Here is a 16,061-nt window from a genome sequence, read left to right as displayed (position 1 = left end):
AGCCCTTGGTCCAATCCGGCTCTGAGTAAAACAGGCGTGGCGGTATGTGCCCCTATTCCCTGCCCTTGGAAGGTAGAGGCAGGAGAATTAGAAGTTCAAGGTCACCCTTTACTGTGTATCAAGTTTGAGGCTAACCTGGGCTCCATAAGACCCCGTTTCAAAATAAATGTTTGTTCATTCCACAGCAATGGGAAGTCAGGTAGGGGTTTGTGAAATGTAGCAGAAATTTCCCTCCCTCTTTGGATTTGAAACCTAGGCAAAATCAGAGTCCTTTGGTAGAAAGGAAGGAAGGATATGTATGTCAGACTTAACCAGAAGAAGCTGTGAATTCTATAATTTGCTTTCCACTATACGTAGCTGTGGGGTCTATTCAAACCTGTGGGTGTTCGTGTTAGGTTTCCCTGGTCACTGCAGCAGGAGCGGTCTATCCTCCAAGACCCAAGGTCTTAGCAGTAACATCTTGGGAGTCAGGCTCTGGTCTCCTGCCAGACTTTCATTGAAGACACTTTCCAGGGCATTGGTCTTGGCAGCAGCCCGTGGCTGTGCTTTGAATTACAGCTTCCTTGTCTTCGCCAGACCCTCCTTTGGCATTCTCCGCACGCAGCGGATCTCATTATGGCTGCTAGGGTCAACAAAGCAGTCTACACTGTCCAGCAGGCTCTGCTGCAGAGATTCAAAGTACAACACGGTCCACACCCTAGACTGACCTCCAGACGAGGCTGTTATCTCACTGCGTAGGAGGTTAGGTACCACGGTAGCCTCCTACAGTAGTGGGGTAATTATGCAGGCTTAGCTGTCTATTCGCACCAGAACCCACACATTTGTGGGCCCTGTTCTCTACCACCCTGCCCTTGACGGTCACCTCAGGTTTTCTCCCTGGTGGAATCCCGGACGAGGAGAGATAGGAAGTCTCTCACAGGTGAGTGTCTTAGTCAATTTTCTGAGGCCACAACGAAACACCTGAGGCTGCATAATTAACGTAGGAAAGAAGTTTACTTAGCTCATGTTTCCGGAGGTTGGGAAGTCCAAGAACGTGGTGAGAGTGCCCCGTGCTGCTTTAAATCCTGGCAGGAGTGGAAGGGTGAGCGGGCAGGCCTGCTTGATAACAACCCACCCTGAGGTAACCAATCTAGCCCTGAGAGAGAGAACTCATTCCTGACGCCCGTACACTATTAGGACACCAGCACCTCTCAATAATGCCACCTGGGAGTGACTATTTCAACCAAATTTCTCATGAATTCGAGGGAACATAATATTATAGTTTGGACCTAGAACAATGGTTCTCTATAAATCCAAGACCAGCATGCTTCATAGTGAGTTTCAGGCCACCCAGGGATGTATTGTGAGACCCTATCTCAACAAAACAAAGAGTCATGATGAGATTGACAAAGGCTAGGATTGAGCACATCCTACAAGCCACACAATATGTTGCTCTCCCTGTGTGATTTTATTCATCTGGGTCTTACAATAATCTGGGTATTATGTATAGCATTATTGTTCCCATTTTACAGATGAGGAAGTTAAGGCTAAGATAAATAATATAATTTTCCCCAGTTAACTTTAAGGCCAGGGGTGTTTGACTCCTCAATTTTAACCACTGCGCAGTTCTGTAAGAGGAGAGACTCCCCCAGCACTGGGAAGAAACTCGAGAAAGGCTATGTTCTACACCCACATTTAATGGTTCCAAAAAAGCACTCCCCTACCCTTATGTATAAGAAAGGGTCCAGACAGGAATGAAACAAAGAGGAGCATAATAAGGACCACAGAGATAGGGGAGTCCTAGTCCTGTCTGGAAATCCCAGGAAAATGGGAACAGCTCAGGCTCCCTGAGTTTAGCTTAACTTGTAGTAAATGATGTGATTTCGGATTCTACCAGACATTGCCATGGCTGCTCTTGGTGGTCACTTTGACCACAACTGGAATCAACTAAATCTCAAGCAACTAGACACACCTGTGAAGGATTTCTCTGCATAGTCCTGGAACTCACTCTGCAAACAGGCTAGCCAGAACTAACAGAGATCCACCTGCCTCTGCCTCCCAAGAGCTGGCATCAAAGGTGTGCGCCACCACCGCCAGCTGAGTTGTTTTCTTGATTGGGTCATTTGAGATTGGAAGATCCACCCCAAATCTCCTTAAATGTGAGCAAAGATGAGGAGAGGCGCGGTCTTCGCAAGGCACAGAGAACAGCCAGAAAGAGCAGCTGATACCCTGCATGAGCTCTGGATCTCTGCCCTTGCTGGCTTGGGCATGAAGAAGCCACATCAAACAGTGCTGTTTTTGAAGCAGAACAGGTCTGCCTGTGTGTCTACCTCCTTTTCCAACTTGCAGACATAGCCCAACCTGGCTCCTTTGGCATTCTAGCTAGTTCATAAGTTTTCTTGGTGACCCCCTCTACCACCCTGCATCTTAACAACTAGCTGTCTTCTCTGCAGATGCTGGGTGTCAAACAGTCATCTCTGCTGGGATGACATCCTGTCCTAAGGATTCATGCTGTTATTAAAGAGTGGAGAGAGAGTGAGGGGGGGCTGCGGCCACTGTGAGATCAGCTTCAGCAGGGTGTGCAGAGGATGGGGGAACATCTGAGACACACCATCTGGACAGCACTTTAGATTTATAAAAAATTTATTCAGGGTTATGGGTAAGGCTAGCTTAGCATGTGTGAAGTCCTGGTTTAAACACACACATGCAAACACCCTCTAATCTCAAGCCCACTGGCAAACTATTTAGAAACCTCTTCTTTGCTAATCCCTCATCTTTTTGTGCATCATATGTGCACCACATGCATGCCTGGTACCCAGAGAAACAAGAAGAGGATATTAGCTCCCCTGGAACTGGAGTTACAGGTAGTTATGAACTGCCTGATGTGGCTGCTAGGAACTGAATCCCTTCTGGATTTGAAGGGATTCAGTTCTCCTGGAGGAGAAGTAATTGCTCTTAACTGCTGGTCCTTCTCTCCAGTCCATTTCTCCCCTGCTTTCGACTGCAAAATAGCTTTCCAGAAGAAAGGAAGGGCCAGTAGCCTTGCACACTTTGTTTTCTGATTTCTCACTGATGGACATCTGGAGACACGCGCTCACCCAAGCTTTTCTCGCTGTGTTCAGTGTCCACTTCACTGGGTTTGGGATTCATCGCTGTTATCCTCCAGACTGCCTTGCTGTCGGCACAGAATTTCAGCGTTCCCAGATGTCCTAGGCCCCTGTCTATTATCTGCCCCCAGGGCCTCTCTTGGCCAGCTCTGAGCTGGCAGCCTGCTCACGCTGAGTTGCCATGGAGAAGGTTTAGAAACATGGTGGGCATGTTTCTGCCACCTGGAAACAAGTGGATTTGTAGAAAAACCACCATGGAGAGCGAGAAAAAGCTCTTGGAGGGCAGCACTGATGCCAAGGAAGCTGGATGCGGTGCAGGGATGTGAGCCTGCCCTGCTGTGTTGCTACTTGGCATTCTGGGCAGGCAGCCTCCTGCTGATTACCTCAGTTCCTATGGAACTCCTGGGAACTTGTGTCAGACAGAAGGGCACAGACGGTAGAAAAGTTTGCCAATTCTAAGGAAATGGGTTTCTGTGGGAGCAAACCAAGTGGTATCTAGACAAGCCAGTGAAAATGTGTACATCATACAAACAGCATCCTCACCTAAGTGTTCCACAAGGCTGTCCGTGTTAGCTTCTGGATGTCCCAACAATATGACACCCCGTGTGCTATTGCACACTGAATCACTGCATGGGCTTCGGATACCCCAGCTGAAGCACCTGCCGCCTGTCTGTTGCTTTGTAGGTCAGGAGCAGTTGAACCTCATTGAAAGTTCTGGGGACAGTTGATACCTTTTAGCATATCAAAACTATACAATAATGTTAAATAAAACTAGCAATAGATTTTTCTCTTGCTCTGTGAGTATAATCTATTGCTTATTGCCTTCTAAGTCATTCTAAAGTCTGGTACTGTGTACATATGTCAAGCTGATGTACACACTGGAAATTATGACTCTAAAGTTACAGAACTGACTGCCTTTCTCTGGGAAAGGTCTGTATACTTTTTTCTGCTACTTGAGCTAGACACCTTCCTAATCCTTCGGCCCTTTAATTCAGCTCCTCATGTTGTGGTGACCCCATGACCACAAAATTATTTTCATTGCCATTTCACAACTGTAATTTTACTATTGCTATGAATCGTAATGTAAATATCTATTTTTCCACTGGTCTTAGGTGACCCCCATGAAAGGGCTATTCAACCCCCAGGAGTTATTGCGATCCACGAGTTGAGAACCACTTCAGTGGAGCTTTCTGTGACGTTCTAGATTTGTGCCCCCCCCATATCATGGCCATGTGACTCCAACATGTGACTGCTGAACACTTGCCAAGATGGAGCTGAATTTTCAGTTGTATTTAAAATTATTTAGCTTTATTTAAATTTAGTTAGCTTAAATTTAAGCAGACACATGCCACTTGTGAGTAGTCTTTTGGGGAAAACAGGTCCACAGCAGTGGCTTTCAAGTTTGAGGGCATGTCAGAATCACCCAGAGAGGTAGCTAACACCCAGATCGAAGGTCCTACTCCTGATATCTGATGCTGGTCTACTGGTCCAGGGACCACTCTTTGAGTTTTTCTGCTACAGAAGGTGCATTATCTCGGATGTGGTAAGATTTAGCATCAGTACACTGGCCCCTTGTCTCTGGGCAGTGAATTTTATTCCACCTCATTGTCAGTAGGACCCATGGAGTCCAAATTTTAGGAGCCTCATAGACAGATCTACTGATGGGCTACAAATAGCTGTCATTGGGACACTCTGAAAAGACCTTTATAAACCTATAAAATACTATTCCCACTGATTGTAGGAAGCAACAAAACACACTGCATAAATATGTGTATTGTCCAGTCAGGCTAACTGGGCCTAAACCAGCTCTGCACATTTGTTGAGTGACTTTGGAAAGACTGCTTAGTGTCTCAATTTTATCACCTCTAGAATGGGATTAAGTACTTGTTATCTCAAAGACATCTTGTGAGAATTAAGTGCTTTAAAATGTGACTAGTGAAGATAAGAAGATATCTTTGTGGTTAAGAGCACTAGCTGCTCTTCCAGAGGACTGAGGTTGGATGCCCAGCATCCAGATGGCAGCTCAAAACCATCTGTAATTCCAGTACGGCCTCTTGGAGCAGGGCACCAGGCACACACCTGGAATGCAGGTGCAAATGCAGGAAAAACATTCACATGCATAAAATTAAAATGGTAATGATAAAAATACTAAATGTCACCTGCATGGCATAAGGGCTTTGAGTTCACTAGTTATTATCATTCTTGTAATCCTATCCCAAACTTAGCAAATTTTCCCACCTGCTCTGCATTTTGTTCATCCTGTGAGTTCTTTTCAATCAAGCAGCTATTCCTGGGAGGCACCCTCTGCCTACTTTCACTTTTGCTGAGGGCTCTGGGGACCTCTAAGATCCCCGGGGCTTCCCCTCTAGGATAGTCAAGGACAGAAGAAAGGTGACACGTGGGAGCACACCTAGCAGGGTGCTTCTTTCTTTGTCTTCATGGCCAGTGCACAGCCAGGGCCAGCACAGGCCAATCCATCTGCTTACTGTCTCCGTGGATCAATATAATCCATAGAGCACACATTCCAAAATGACCACCCATGTCAATTCAATTTTACTGCCTAATAAGGTAGTTTAGTAAACAACATACCAGCTCCTATCCCCCCCCCCCCCCGCCAACCTGAGACTAACACACAGCCCCAGGGGAACCATTATTCCAAGATCCCCTTCCTTCAAGATATTTGGGGGTCTTGTCATAGAGTGATTAACACAGACAACTCCAGAAGAGAGACCACCCAAATCTTGTACCCACCCACCCCTCAGTTCCAGGCTTAAGCTTAAGTCTCCCTAATTCCTTCCTTTACCACACCCTAAGACCAGTCAACACTGCCCACTAACTGCCTGCTGTTTCCAGAGATTTCAAAAAATGAACTATTTTAACCACTTCCTACCAAGTAGGATCTATGTCTCCAATCTAACATATAACAGAGGAGCAGGCAGGAGAATGCTGGATTGGTCTAAATGAGCCCAAGGTACCTGCTCCTTTGACAAATCCCTTGCTCTGAAAGTGTGATCGTGTGGAATGGGTTTTCATGGCATTGTGAATACCATTCATTCTCTTACTCTCAGATGGTCCCAGATGTCAACAGAACACCTAAATTCCATCTCCCAGTCAATCAATCGCATTAAGTGAAGGAACACCCTAGAAAGGCGGGGTATAGTACATCCTGAAAAGCTTTGGTCATCCTTGAAGCTCAGTAGAGGACCTGAAAAATGAAGGCACCACACTTAACAGACAAGCGTCTGAAGCAGTCTACAGATGAAACCCTTTAGCTCTCTGGAGGGAGGTGAAAGGAAGAGACCCCCCACCAAAGACTAGCTTGATTTCCCTTGTGAATAGCTTACCGCTCCCTGGGAGAACATGAGGGCTGCAGGTTCCTTCCCTCTTAAGAACCCCAATACTGGGGTTGGCAGGGTGGGTGTGCGTGCACACGTGTTTTTACAGACAGTAGTAGACGTGGACCATCTTCCTGACAGCCCAGTGGACTGTGAGAGAGTCAGACGCAAAAACGGTATTGGCACTGTGCCAGTGGAGAAGAATGAAAGGCATAAGCCCTTCAAAGTGACAGATGATTTAAAAGTCACGTGGGACTGGCATTTCTGCTCACGAGGGGCGTGCTTATACATGATGAATGGGTAAAGGCTCTTGTCATCATGAGGGGCATGATTTTGCAATGATGAATTGGGGAGCAATAACTTTGCAAATGGTTGTGTTATCAGCGGTCCTCAGAAGCAAACATCCCACATGCCATGCCTTGACATCCACCAGCCTCTAGCCTGGACTAACCCTGACCTGTCAGAAGCCAGGCACTGTGGACAGAGGTAGCTGTGAAGGGCTAGGGGCAGACTGTTGGGGAGCAGACAAAGCAGGAGGAGGTGCATTAGGGAGGATGCCAGAGAGCCCCATGTTTTGAGTCAACGAGGTGCCCTTCTGTAGAGACACACGTAACGAAAGCATGTCACCAATTGCAATACTTAGGCACTACTCCAGACATGCAAAGTCAGGCACTACATAGAACACTTAGCAGTTCTAGAATCTACAGGTGTCTGCTGCTGGGTCCCTAAGAGCCTCTTTCCAAGCTGTGCCAAACGATGCCAAGCATTACTACACAATGATGATACCTGCCTGGCACCCTGAGATTGAGTGGCTTGGTCAGGAGGATTGTGAGACCGAGACTAGTCTGGGCTACATAGAGACTCTCTCAAAAACAAAGCACAATTTAAAAACGCCTGTTTCCTTCTGCTCTGGCAAGCTTCTCTAAGACATTAAGATAGAGCTGTAGTTATACAGTGCGGGAAAGGCAAGTCTCCATAGCAACCTGTGGTTGATGTCTGTTACCTAGATGTTGCTCATTTAAGTGAATGGGAGACTCTTGTTTAGCTAACTTTCTCATCAATTGAGACTTAACCGGAAATTGCTTGGGGGAAGCTTTTAAGTGGAAAATAGTTTTAAAATGTTAACTTTCTTGTCTTAGCAAGAACAGCTGAACAGTAGGGCAGGCACTCCACTTGGTGAACTGGGACTCTGCATGGCCTGAGGCTTGGTTTTCTTGGTCCACAACGATGATTTATGCCTCCTCTCTTAAGTGACATATATCACCCTGGAAGGTGATATTCTTGGTCTTTCTCTTTCTCTCTCCCCTGCCTTATAATTAAAAGCACATAGCATTGTAAACTTGACCCACTTAACCAAGCCTTTTGTGAAGGAAAAGGAGCAGCAATGACTAGAGATGATGGTTGATTGGCAGAGGGCTTGTCTCTAGGAGTCCAAAGAGGCTTGAAGTTAGTATCTCGAGGGACAATTAGGTCTACTTGAGAACATATATATTCAGGAGGGAAGGTAGGTAAACGCAATGGGGAGGCAGACACATGTTCATGACTTTGCACAAAATACCCCTAAGGTCAGTAATCCGAGAAATTCAATTTCAACAACATCAAAACTGGTATTTGAGATGGTCGTGCTGGCATAGACTTTAATCCCAGCACCCAGGAGGCAAAGACAAGTGGATCCCCGAGTTGAGGCCAGGCTGGTCTACTGAGCAAGTTCCAGGACATCCAGGGCTACACAAAGAAACCATCTCCAAACACAAAGAGTAGTATTTGTCACGTAGTGGGTGCTCAATGGATATTCACTGATGACTGTGGGTCTGCACACACATCCGTTCTATGCAGAGTGCCTCTGATCGCCATTTGTCTGTCCTTCCATCTACACCTCCCACCTCCCCTCCATCCAGTATTTATGTACTTGTCCTAAGGAGAATCGGTGGTAAGTAAGACGCAGCCCCTTACGTAGAATCCCATCTGTCTCAATGGACTGTGTGATGGAGGGAGACTAAGAGGCAGACTACAGATTACCTTCTCATTGCTGTACCTTGGATATAGTTTGCCCTCAGACAGCTCATGTGCTGGGGCCTTGGTTCCCACGGTGATAGTATTTAGATGGTGGGACCTTGAAGAGCTGGAGCCTAATGGAAGGTATTACATTAAGGATTCCACCCTCAGAAGGAATGAAAGCTGGTGTTGCAGAATGGACTGGGTCTTGCGGGAGCGGCCAGATTCCTTAAAGCGCGTCTGGTTTTTCCTTGGTCTCTTGCTTCCTGTCTTATGTGTGAAACCCTTCCCCAGGTGATGGAGGAAGGTCATTGGTTAATTAATAAAGAAACTGCTTGGCCCTGATAGGTTAGAACATAGGTGGGTAGAGTAAACAGAACAGAATGCTGGGAGGAAGAGGAAGTGAGGTAAGATGCCTCAGACAGACGCCATGCAGCTCATCCCGAGGGCAGAGGCGATGAATATCCGACCCAGGATGGATGTAGGCTAGAATCTTCCTGGTAAGCGCACCTCGTGGTGCTACACACATTAATAGAAATGGGGCAAGCAGTGTTTATATGAATACAGTTTGTGTGTTGTTATTTTGGGGCATAAGCTGGCCAGGCGGCCAGGAGCTGGGTGGCAGGAACGCAGCCCGCAGCTCCCACTACACCCAGGTACCTCTGAAATGTGCTGTCCCCCTGAAGTCCTCATCAGAAGGCAAATAAATACTGGTAACATGCTCTACACCCCCAGAACTATCAGCAACAAATCTCTTATTTTTATCTTAGCCTTGGGTGTTATGTTAGAGCAACATAAAACAGACCAAGATATCCCTCTAGCTCCACTACCCTGCATACCTTTAGCCTTTGGCAAATCCTGATTGCTTGCTCCATTGAAAACCCAGTCTGTATGCTTCCAAAAGGGAGTTTTCATTTTCCTGTCCAGATGGGTGTAGATGCTGGTTCCTGCCACAGCAGAATATACTGGCTCGCCAGTGATTTCTTCTGAGATGGTTTAGGTTTGTTTTCTTGGTATTTGGCCGAATTAAAGCTTTTCCAATCCTTCCCCATTCCCACTCGTTATTCTTCACATTTTCTCTCTTTTGAACATCTTTACTCAGATGTTTCAAGGGAGTAAACGTGAGGCTGTGGCCACTTCAAGGTTGGGATCTCCTGGGTGGCAAGAAATGTTCAGCATGCTCAACTCTGGACACCTGTGACAATGCTGTTTCGGGACAATTCTCCCCGCCATGTCCTCTTGCTGCATTTCAGAGTAAAATAAAACTTCTCTGGAAACTTAAATTAGGGGCCCATGCAAGACTTTGGACATTAACCATCCTTAGAGAGAGCCATGAACATTTAAGACATACAGGTGGCTCTCCTTCCATTTCTATTTGTGTGGTTTGTTTTGACAGTGTCTCACCGATTCAATTTAGTTACCCCTCCCCCTCCAGCTTCCTCAGTGCTCGGACTATAGACGAGAGCCACCATGCCCGACTTCAGTAGCATACTCTAGCAGATGGCCTGGAACTCGTAGAACCATTTCTTACTGCCACCAGATTTGAGTTATTTCTGTTTTTTAACTATACTCGGTCATATGGACTTTTAGGTACAAACCTAAAATGTCTATTTTTACACAGTCGTTCTCTCAGTGTCTAATCTGGTGACATTCAGGCCTGAGCCTTTGCATGTGTGACCCTGTATCCGCAATGTGCACCTCACAACTTCTCCTTCTGCACCGAATCATGACAGTCTGTCACATCCTCCAGCCACAGTGGTCACGTCACCCTGTGGGCAGCCACTGCACCTGCAGATCCAGAGGGACGGAAATGGCAGTCGCTTGCCACTGTCATCCCATGTTTGCACAAACCAGAGATCAGGAACCGCGATCCCCATTCTACACCGGAAAGGTGATCTGCCCGAAGTCACGCAGGAAGGTGGGAAGCTAACAGGGTAGAAGAGCAGCTTGGATCGCCACGTGCCTCCCAGTGCTTGGCTCACAGCATCAGACTCAAACAAATGCTCGCACTTTGAGGAAAGTCGTTTTGAGGCTGGTGCATTCTACAAGGGTTTCAGAAGCAACTCAGGAACCACAAGATCAAAGGTCCATAGTCACATTCACTTTTTAGTAAATGCTCCTGTCTCAGAGACAACACCAGTTATTACAGCTCCCCAACAAGAAGGGAATGTGAGGGGAAAACCACCCATTCAAGAAACAAACCTTGGTACATAGCTCCTTTCCGGGTTTCACATTATCTCACACGTGACACCTAAGCACGGCTGTCTGCGACACAAGACTACTCTTAGCATGTGATGGGGTAGGGTCGATGAGGGGTGTGGGCAATAACCTGTCACTTTAGGGAGGACTCTGCCAGCAGAACACACACAAAACACATCTAACGCAGGACATCTCTACCCTGATTCCTGTCTTTTTGGTACTTTTTTTTTTTTTTTACTTCCTGACCTTGATTAATGCAAAAAGGGTTGGTTGACTTTCCACTTTCCCTGGTGAAGATGCAACCAAGAGGCGGGTAAGAGTGGGGTCAGTTTCAGCTTCGTGGAAGGAGCACTGTATGGGTTAAAACTGCCTAGTGATAACAACCTTCTGACTAGGAAGTGGCTTGGCATTGCAAGTTCCTCCGCCACACATGTGCACACACCACACACACACACACACACACACACATACACACACACACACACACACCTCACACACTAGATGACCATCTCTCTGTGATGAACTACCCTGTCTAATGCGAGGAACCCATATTACCAGAAACAAACTAGGCTCAAAGCAGTCCTCCTGCCTCCCAACTCCAGGTCAAGAAAGGCACAACGGAGAGACCAACGAACAACACTGTAGTGGTGCTTTGGATCCAGGAGACCTTGAGGTACCAGAAGAGTTCTGATGGCCCCATCTGGCAGATGGGAAAGGTGAGGCACCAAGAGACTGATTAAATACTTCAGGTATAAATGAGAGGGTACCAGGAATTTAAAGAGGGAAGACTCTTACTTTCCTAGGGAAGAGTGATACCCTACCAACGCCAGCACAACGCAACGCAGAGGCAATTTAGCCCTTCAGTAGCCACAGCCACGCAGCCAAGGATGCTAAATTGTCCTCCGGGCACGGAACTATTTCACAGAGGGAATCCTACACACTCCAGATTCCTCAGGGTTTCACCCTTGAGATTTCATTCAAGGCTGGAGCTTTAGGCAAGAGTGGCCTGGGCAGGCACAGAAGGTAGCTCTGCTTTGTAAGGCAATAGCTTCTGTCTGCAGGAGCTGGCCCCACACAGGGACACGGCCATCAGACACTGCCTCCACTGAACTACATCACCATCCAAGGAAGCCTCACGGGGTGGACCACTGCTGCCTAAGGAAACCACCAACTCCGGGGAGGTGAGGGGATGGAGGGCTTCCATGAAAGCTAAACAGCATCACCAATCCGACCCATTTCCCATGCCACGTGGGAGAATAAATGATTATTATCTCAGATGATTGTCTAACTAGAAGGCCTAGGGACTCGACTGAAAAAGATTATGGGAACAGGAGAATTTGTTCAGGTGTCCGATTGAACAGTCCAGTGCTCAAAACCATAGCTTTTGTGATCATTTGTGCATGAACTAACATCTTCGAAGAGCTGTGCTTTCTTGGGAGACTTTAAGTTCTGTGCAACTTGTATTTTGGAAGAGAGAGGTGAGTCTGGGCTATTATCTCCTCGGCTGCTGCAAGTGAAAGTCATCTTAGACATAAATGTCAGAAAGATGTCCAAGAAACTGACAGCTGTGGCAGAAAACCCAACATTCACCTCTGTGCTCTCTCCTAGGGGGACCCTCCCCCTCCCCAGCTATTTTCTATTCCAACCCAAAGACACAGGTGGATGTGGGTAAATTGTGCCATGTCATTTCCAAATGATGTAAGTCTGTAAAGCAACGGTGGCAGACGGAAAAGTACCACGTCTGGCTTCTCATTGTCTCATGGTTCATTAGTCTGGGGAGTTCATGATATGGCCCCCAGACTGGAGATGCCTAGAGTTTGGTCCAAGAGGCTAAGGGAGGCCCCGCCTGGCTCTATAAAGCAGTATGGCCTGCACACAAAGCAGCTGTCATTTACGGTCCAGGCTGGCATGTAGCTGGGCCTCTCTCACCATGCGATCAAATGAGCGTGTGTTTGTCTCCTCCCGCACCTTCTCCCGCACGTGGAAGGAGGCCCGGGCTGTGGAGCGAGCGCTCTCCAGCGCGCTTCGCCTCTCCCGAGACAGCTGCTCACTGCGCTCCAGCTTGCGCCCGATGGCCTGCAGCAGCTCCCGGCGGCGGCAGTCTTCGTCGCGTTCCACCTTCTCCTTGTTGGCTCGCTGGGTCCTCTCCTTCTCCAGGCGAGTCTGAACCACGCGCCGGGCTTTCTGCTGCACCGCTTCTTCGGCCACCTGCGCCGCGTGCTGCAGCCGTCGCTCGCCAGCCCGCGCCAGCGCCTCCAAGTGAGCCTGATGCTCGCGCTCTTTGCGCTCGGCCGCCTCCTTAGCCCGCCGACCCTGCAGCTCCTCCTTCCGGGCTCGCTCCCGAAGCTCCCGGGCGCGCTGCTCCTGCAGCTGCTCGTAGTTCTCCTGCGCGCGGCCCAAGCTGGCCTCCAGGGAGCTCCGCAGGCCTTCCCGCTCCTCGTGCTGCTGCCGGACCCGGCCTCGAAGCAGCGCCTCGTGGCGCGCCCGCTCGGCCCGGCTCAGCTCCCGCTTCTCCCGCCGCAGCTGCCCCTCCTGGCGCTGCTTGGCCCGGGCCGCCCGTTGGGCGCGCTCCCGGCGGGCCAGCTCGGCGCGCTCCCGCCCTTCCTGCAGGCCTTCCTCGCGCTGCTTCAGATTCTGCTCCTGCTGCAGCTTGCGCTGCCGGTCGTCGCGTGCCGCGCGCTCTGCCCTCTCCCGCCGCAGCAGGCCCTGGCGCTCCGCCAGCTCCCGCCGCCGCTCCTCGCTGCGCTCGCACTGCTGCTGCCGCCTCCGCGCCGCCTCGCGCTCCTCCCGGCCCCGGCGGCCCCGACGCTCCTCCACCTGCGCAGCCCAGGCGCGCCGGCCCTGCTCCAGCGCGCGCTGCTTCTCGCGCTCCTCGCGCTCCCGCCGCTGCTCGGCGCGCACGCGCTGTTGCTCCCACTGGCCGTGGGCGGCGGCGCGCTGCTCCAGCAGCAGGCGCTCCTCCTGGTGTCGGGCCAGCATGAGGGCGGCGATCTTGCGGTCGCGCTCGGGGACCCCGCGCAGGCCTCGCTCGGCGCGCACTTGGCGCACGATGCGCTCCACGTGCTGAGCGGTCTGCGGCGAGTGGCTCAGGTCGCCGAGGCTGAAGCTGCGGGCCGTGAGTGGCGCCAGATCGAGAGCCGAAGGGCGGCCCAGGGGGTTGGGTGCAGATGACGCGGACCCCGCAGGGTAGCTGTGCCTGGCGGAAGCTCGAGGTGGCCAGCGAAGCTCCCGCAGGCTTTCCCCACTGTAAGACCCCGAGGACGAGGCGCCGGATTCGGAGCTGAGGGCACCGTCCCGCCGGCGGGACAGCGAGTCCAGCGAGTGACTCTTCCTACCTGTCCGAGCAGTGGTGGGTGGAGGTCGAGTCCTGGCGGGGGGACTGGGTGAAGTCCTTCGAGTTACCCGCGATGCGGGCGAGGCCGGGAGGCTGCTGCCGCTGCTGCAGCTGCTGCTGCTGCCCGCGCTTAGCGCCGAGGCCGAGGCCGAGGCCGGGGCCGGGGCTGCAGCCGGGCCCTTGGGTGTGAACAGGCGCCGCTTCTCCTCGCGCATGATGCGCTCGCGCTCGGCACGGCACTGCTGCAGCTTGGCGAGCCGCTCGGCCTCGTAGGCCTCGTACAGGCCCGTGGCCACGCGCATGGAGCGGCCTGGGGCCTCGCGCACCAGGTCGGCCAGGGCCCGGGGCAGCAGCTCCACTGGCTTGACCGCACAGCGGGCACATGCTTCCAGCGAGCGGGGGCTGGTCAGGACATAGCGGCTGCCCTCGGCCTCGGGGCAGGCGAAGTTGAAGAGATCGAGGTGCAGCAGCGGGGACTGCTCCCGACGCCCACCTTCTGCCCCGCAGGGGACCTCGGCTTTGCGGGGCGCTGCGGCGGAGGCGGAGGCTGAGGAGGCAGCAGGTTGTTGGGCAACTCCCTGGGCATCTGGGGGCACGGACGCTGTGGCCCCATCCCCTTCTGAGCCACCAGGCTCCGCTCCCTCTTTCTCCTCTTCTGGCACCGGGTCCACCATAGCTGAGTCTCGTCCTTTGTTGGAGTCCCTGAGATGAGGGGGAGGGGGACATAGAGGAATGCATCTGTGAGCTGTTTCTCCCTCCTCAACCAATATTTACCCATCCCAAGTTAATCCGATTTCAGACTAGGCACAGGGGCCTGATGGAACGTAAATCCTAAAACCGATGTCCTGAAAACCCGGGCTAAGCAGTTGGGTGTGGGGGTAGGGGACGCTGGGGCTCAATCAGCAGCCTCAGTGTTCCTCGGTCTTAGAACGCAGGGCCTGTGGGGAGACTACATTGATGTGAGGCCCGCTAGATGCATCCCCTTCCTGCTAAGACTGAGGCGCAGGGCAGCAGCCAGAAAGGGAGGCACTGGAGGATTCCCGGGAGGATTAGCTATTTGTTTGTAGCTTAGGCGGGCTGCTGGGGTGCAGCTTTGCAGGCACACAAAAGGGGAAGGGGCCTGTTCATGTCAAAGTGCATTGCTGTGAGGGCCCAGTTGCCTAGTTTATGGTTGATTTCCCACTGCCAAAAGGCCCCGAGGCGCAGGGCCCCTGGGAGATGGAAGAGCTGAGAGAAGTCTCCAAAGGCTCCTTTCTGAGTGAAGTGACGGATTCTTTCTCCTGCATCCCCGGCAGGGCTTGCTGAGAGCTGTGCCTGCTTCTTCTTCCAGCCCCCACCAGGTGTTTGCCTGGGATGCACAAGGCACCTGCATCCGACCAGATGCGCCCGATCTCCAAGGCTGAATGAATGTGCAGCTCAGGGTACCATCAACCCCAGTATGGTGGACTCAGACACCAGCCCCAGACACCCTCCAGTTCCTTCACCGCATCTCTGGGAAGTGGGCTCGTAGCTCTGCAAACCCTGCCGCTCCATGCCGGGAGCTGCTAGGTCCCCGGGAGGGCTCACTTACCCCAGGTCCGGGCTCCGGCCCCCACGCCGAGGGCTTTTGTTCACCTCTCGCTGCTTTCCCCGGCGCCTCTTCAGTCCCTGCGCCGGCGGGGTCGGGTTACTACCGGCTGCAGCAGCCAGCGTCTCTCCATGGGGGATTACGAACAGGGCGCACACTTCCCAGATGCTACCTACCCCGGGGAGGGGGGAGTGCGACAAAGTCTCCCCAAAATAACGTGGCTCTGCTCCCTTGCTCACACTGATTCTTAAAAAAGGAAGCTGGGTTTCCTCGCTGCTGCATCCATCTCCACCTCTACCGCCAAGGTACCGCAGGTCTTTCTCTGCCTCTGGCGCCTCCTGGTGGCCACTTGAGGGTGTTCATTTGTTTGCTTAAAGGACTACAAAACAACTAAAACACAGTAACTACACATATTTATGTATGCATAATGCACATATACAGGGAGGTGTGGATATAGCAATATCAAGAGAAACCTAATCCTTGGGCTCCTTAGGTGGCTGGAATAAAATGGGTGAAATGGAATATTTCTCAAAGGGATCCTGAGA

General features: G+C 51.1%; 1 protein-coding gene across 1 annotated transcript; it reads right to left on the bottom strand.

Annotated features, from left to right (window-relative positions):
* Nucleotides 1-10,320: 10,320 nt before the first annotated feature.
* On the bottom strand, nucleotides 10,321-15,802 carry Ccdc177 (coiled-coil domain containing 177). The gene is made up of 2 exons (XM_041658763.1): nucleotides 15,520-15,802; nucleotides 10,321-14,651 (listed from the first exon to the last, which is right to left on the bottom strand). The coding sequence occupies exon 2, from the start codon at nucleotides 14,621-14,623 to the stop codon at nucleotides 12,503-12,505; it is 2,121 nt and encodes a 706-aa protein (XP_041514697.1). The 5' UTR covers nucleotides 14,624-14,651; nucleotides 15,520-15,802; the 3' UTR covers nucleotides 10,321-12,502.
* Between the last annotated feature and the right edge of the window lie 259 nt (nucleotides 15,803-16,061).

The sequence above is a fragment of the Microtus oregoni genome, unplaced genomic scaffold (genome assembly GCF_018167655.1).
Source record: "Microtus oregoni isolate MIOR12 unplaced genomic scaffold, Mior012 000009F_ref0000495, whole genome shotgun sequence".
In the NCBI taxonomy this organism is placed as follows: Eukaryota; Metazoa; Chordata; class Mammalia; order Rodentia; family Cricetidae; genus Microtus; species Microtus oregoni.
The sequence above is the reverse complement of the archived record's forward strand: the minus strand, read 5'-3'. Positions and strand labels throughout refer to the sequence as shown.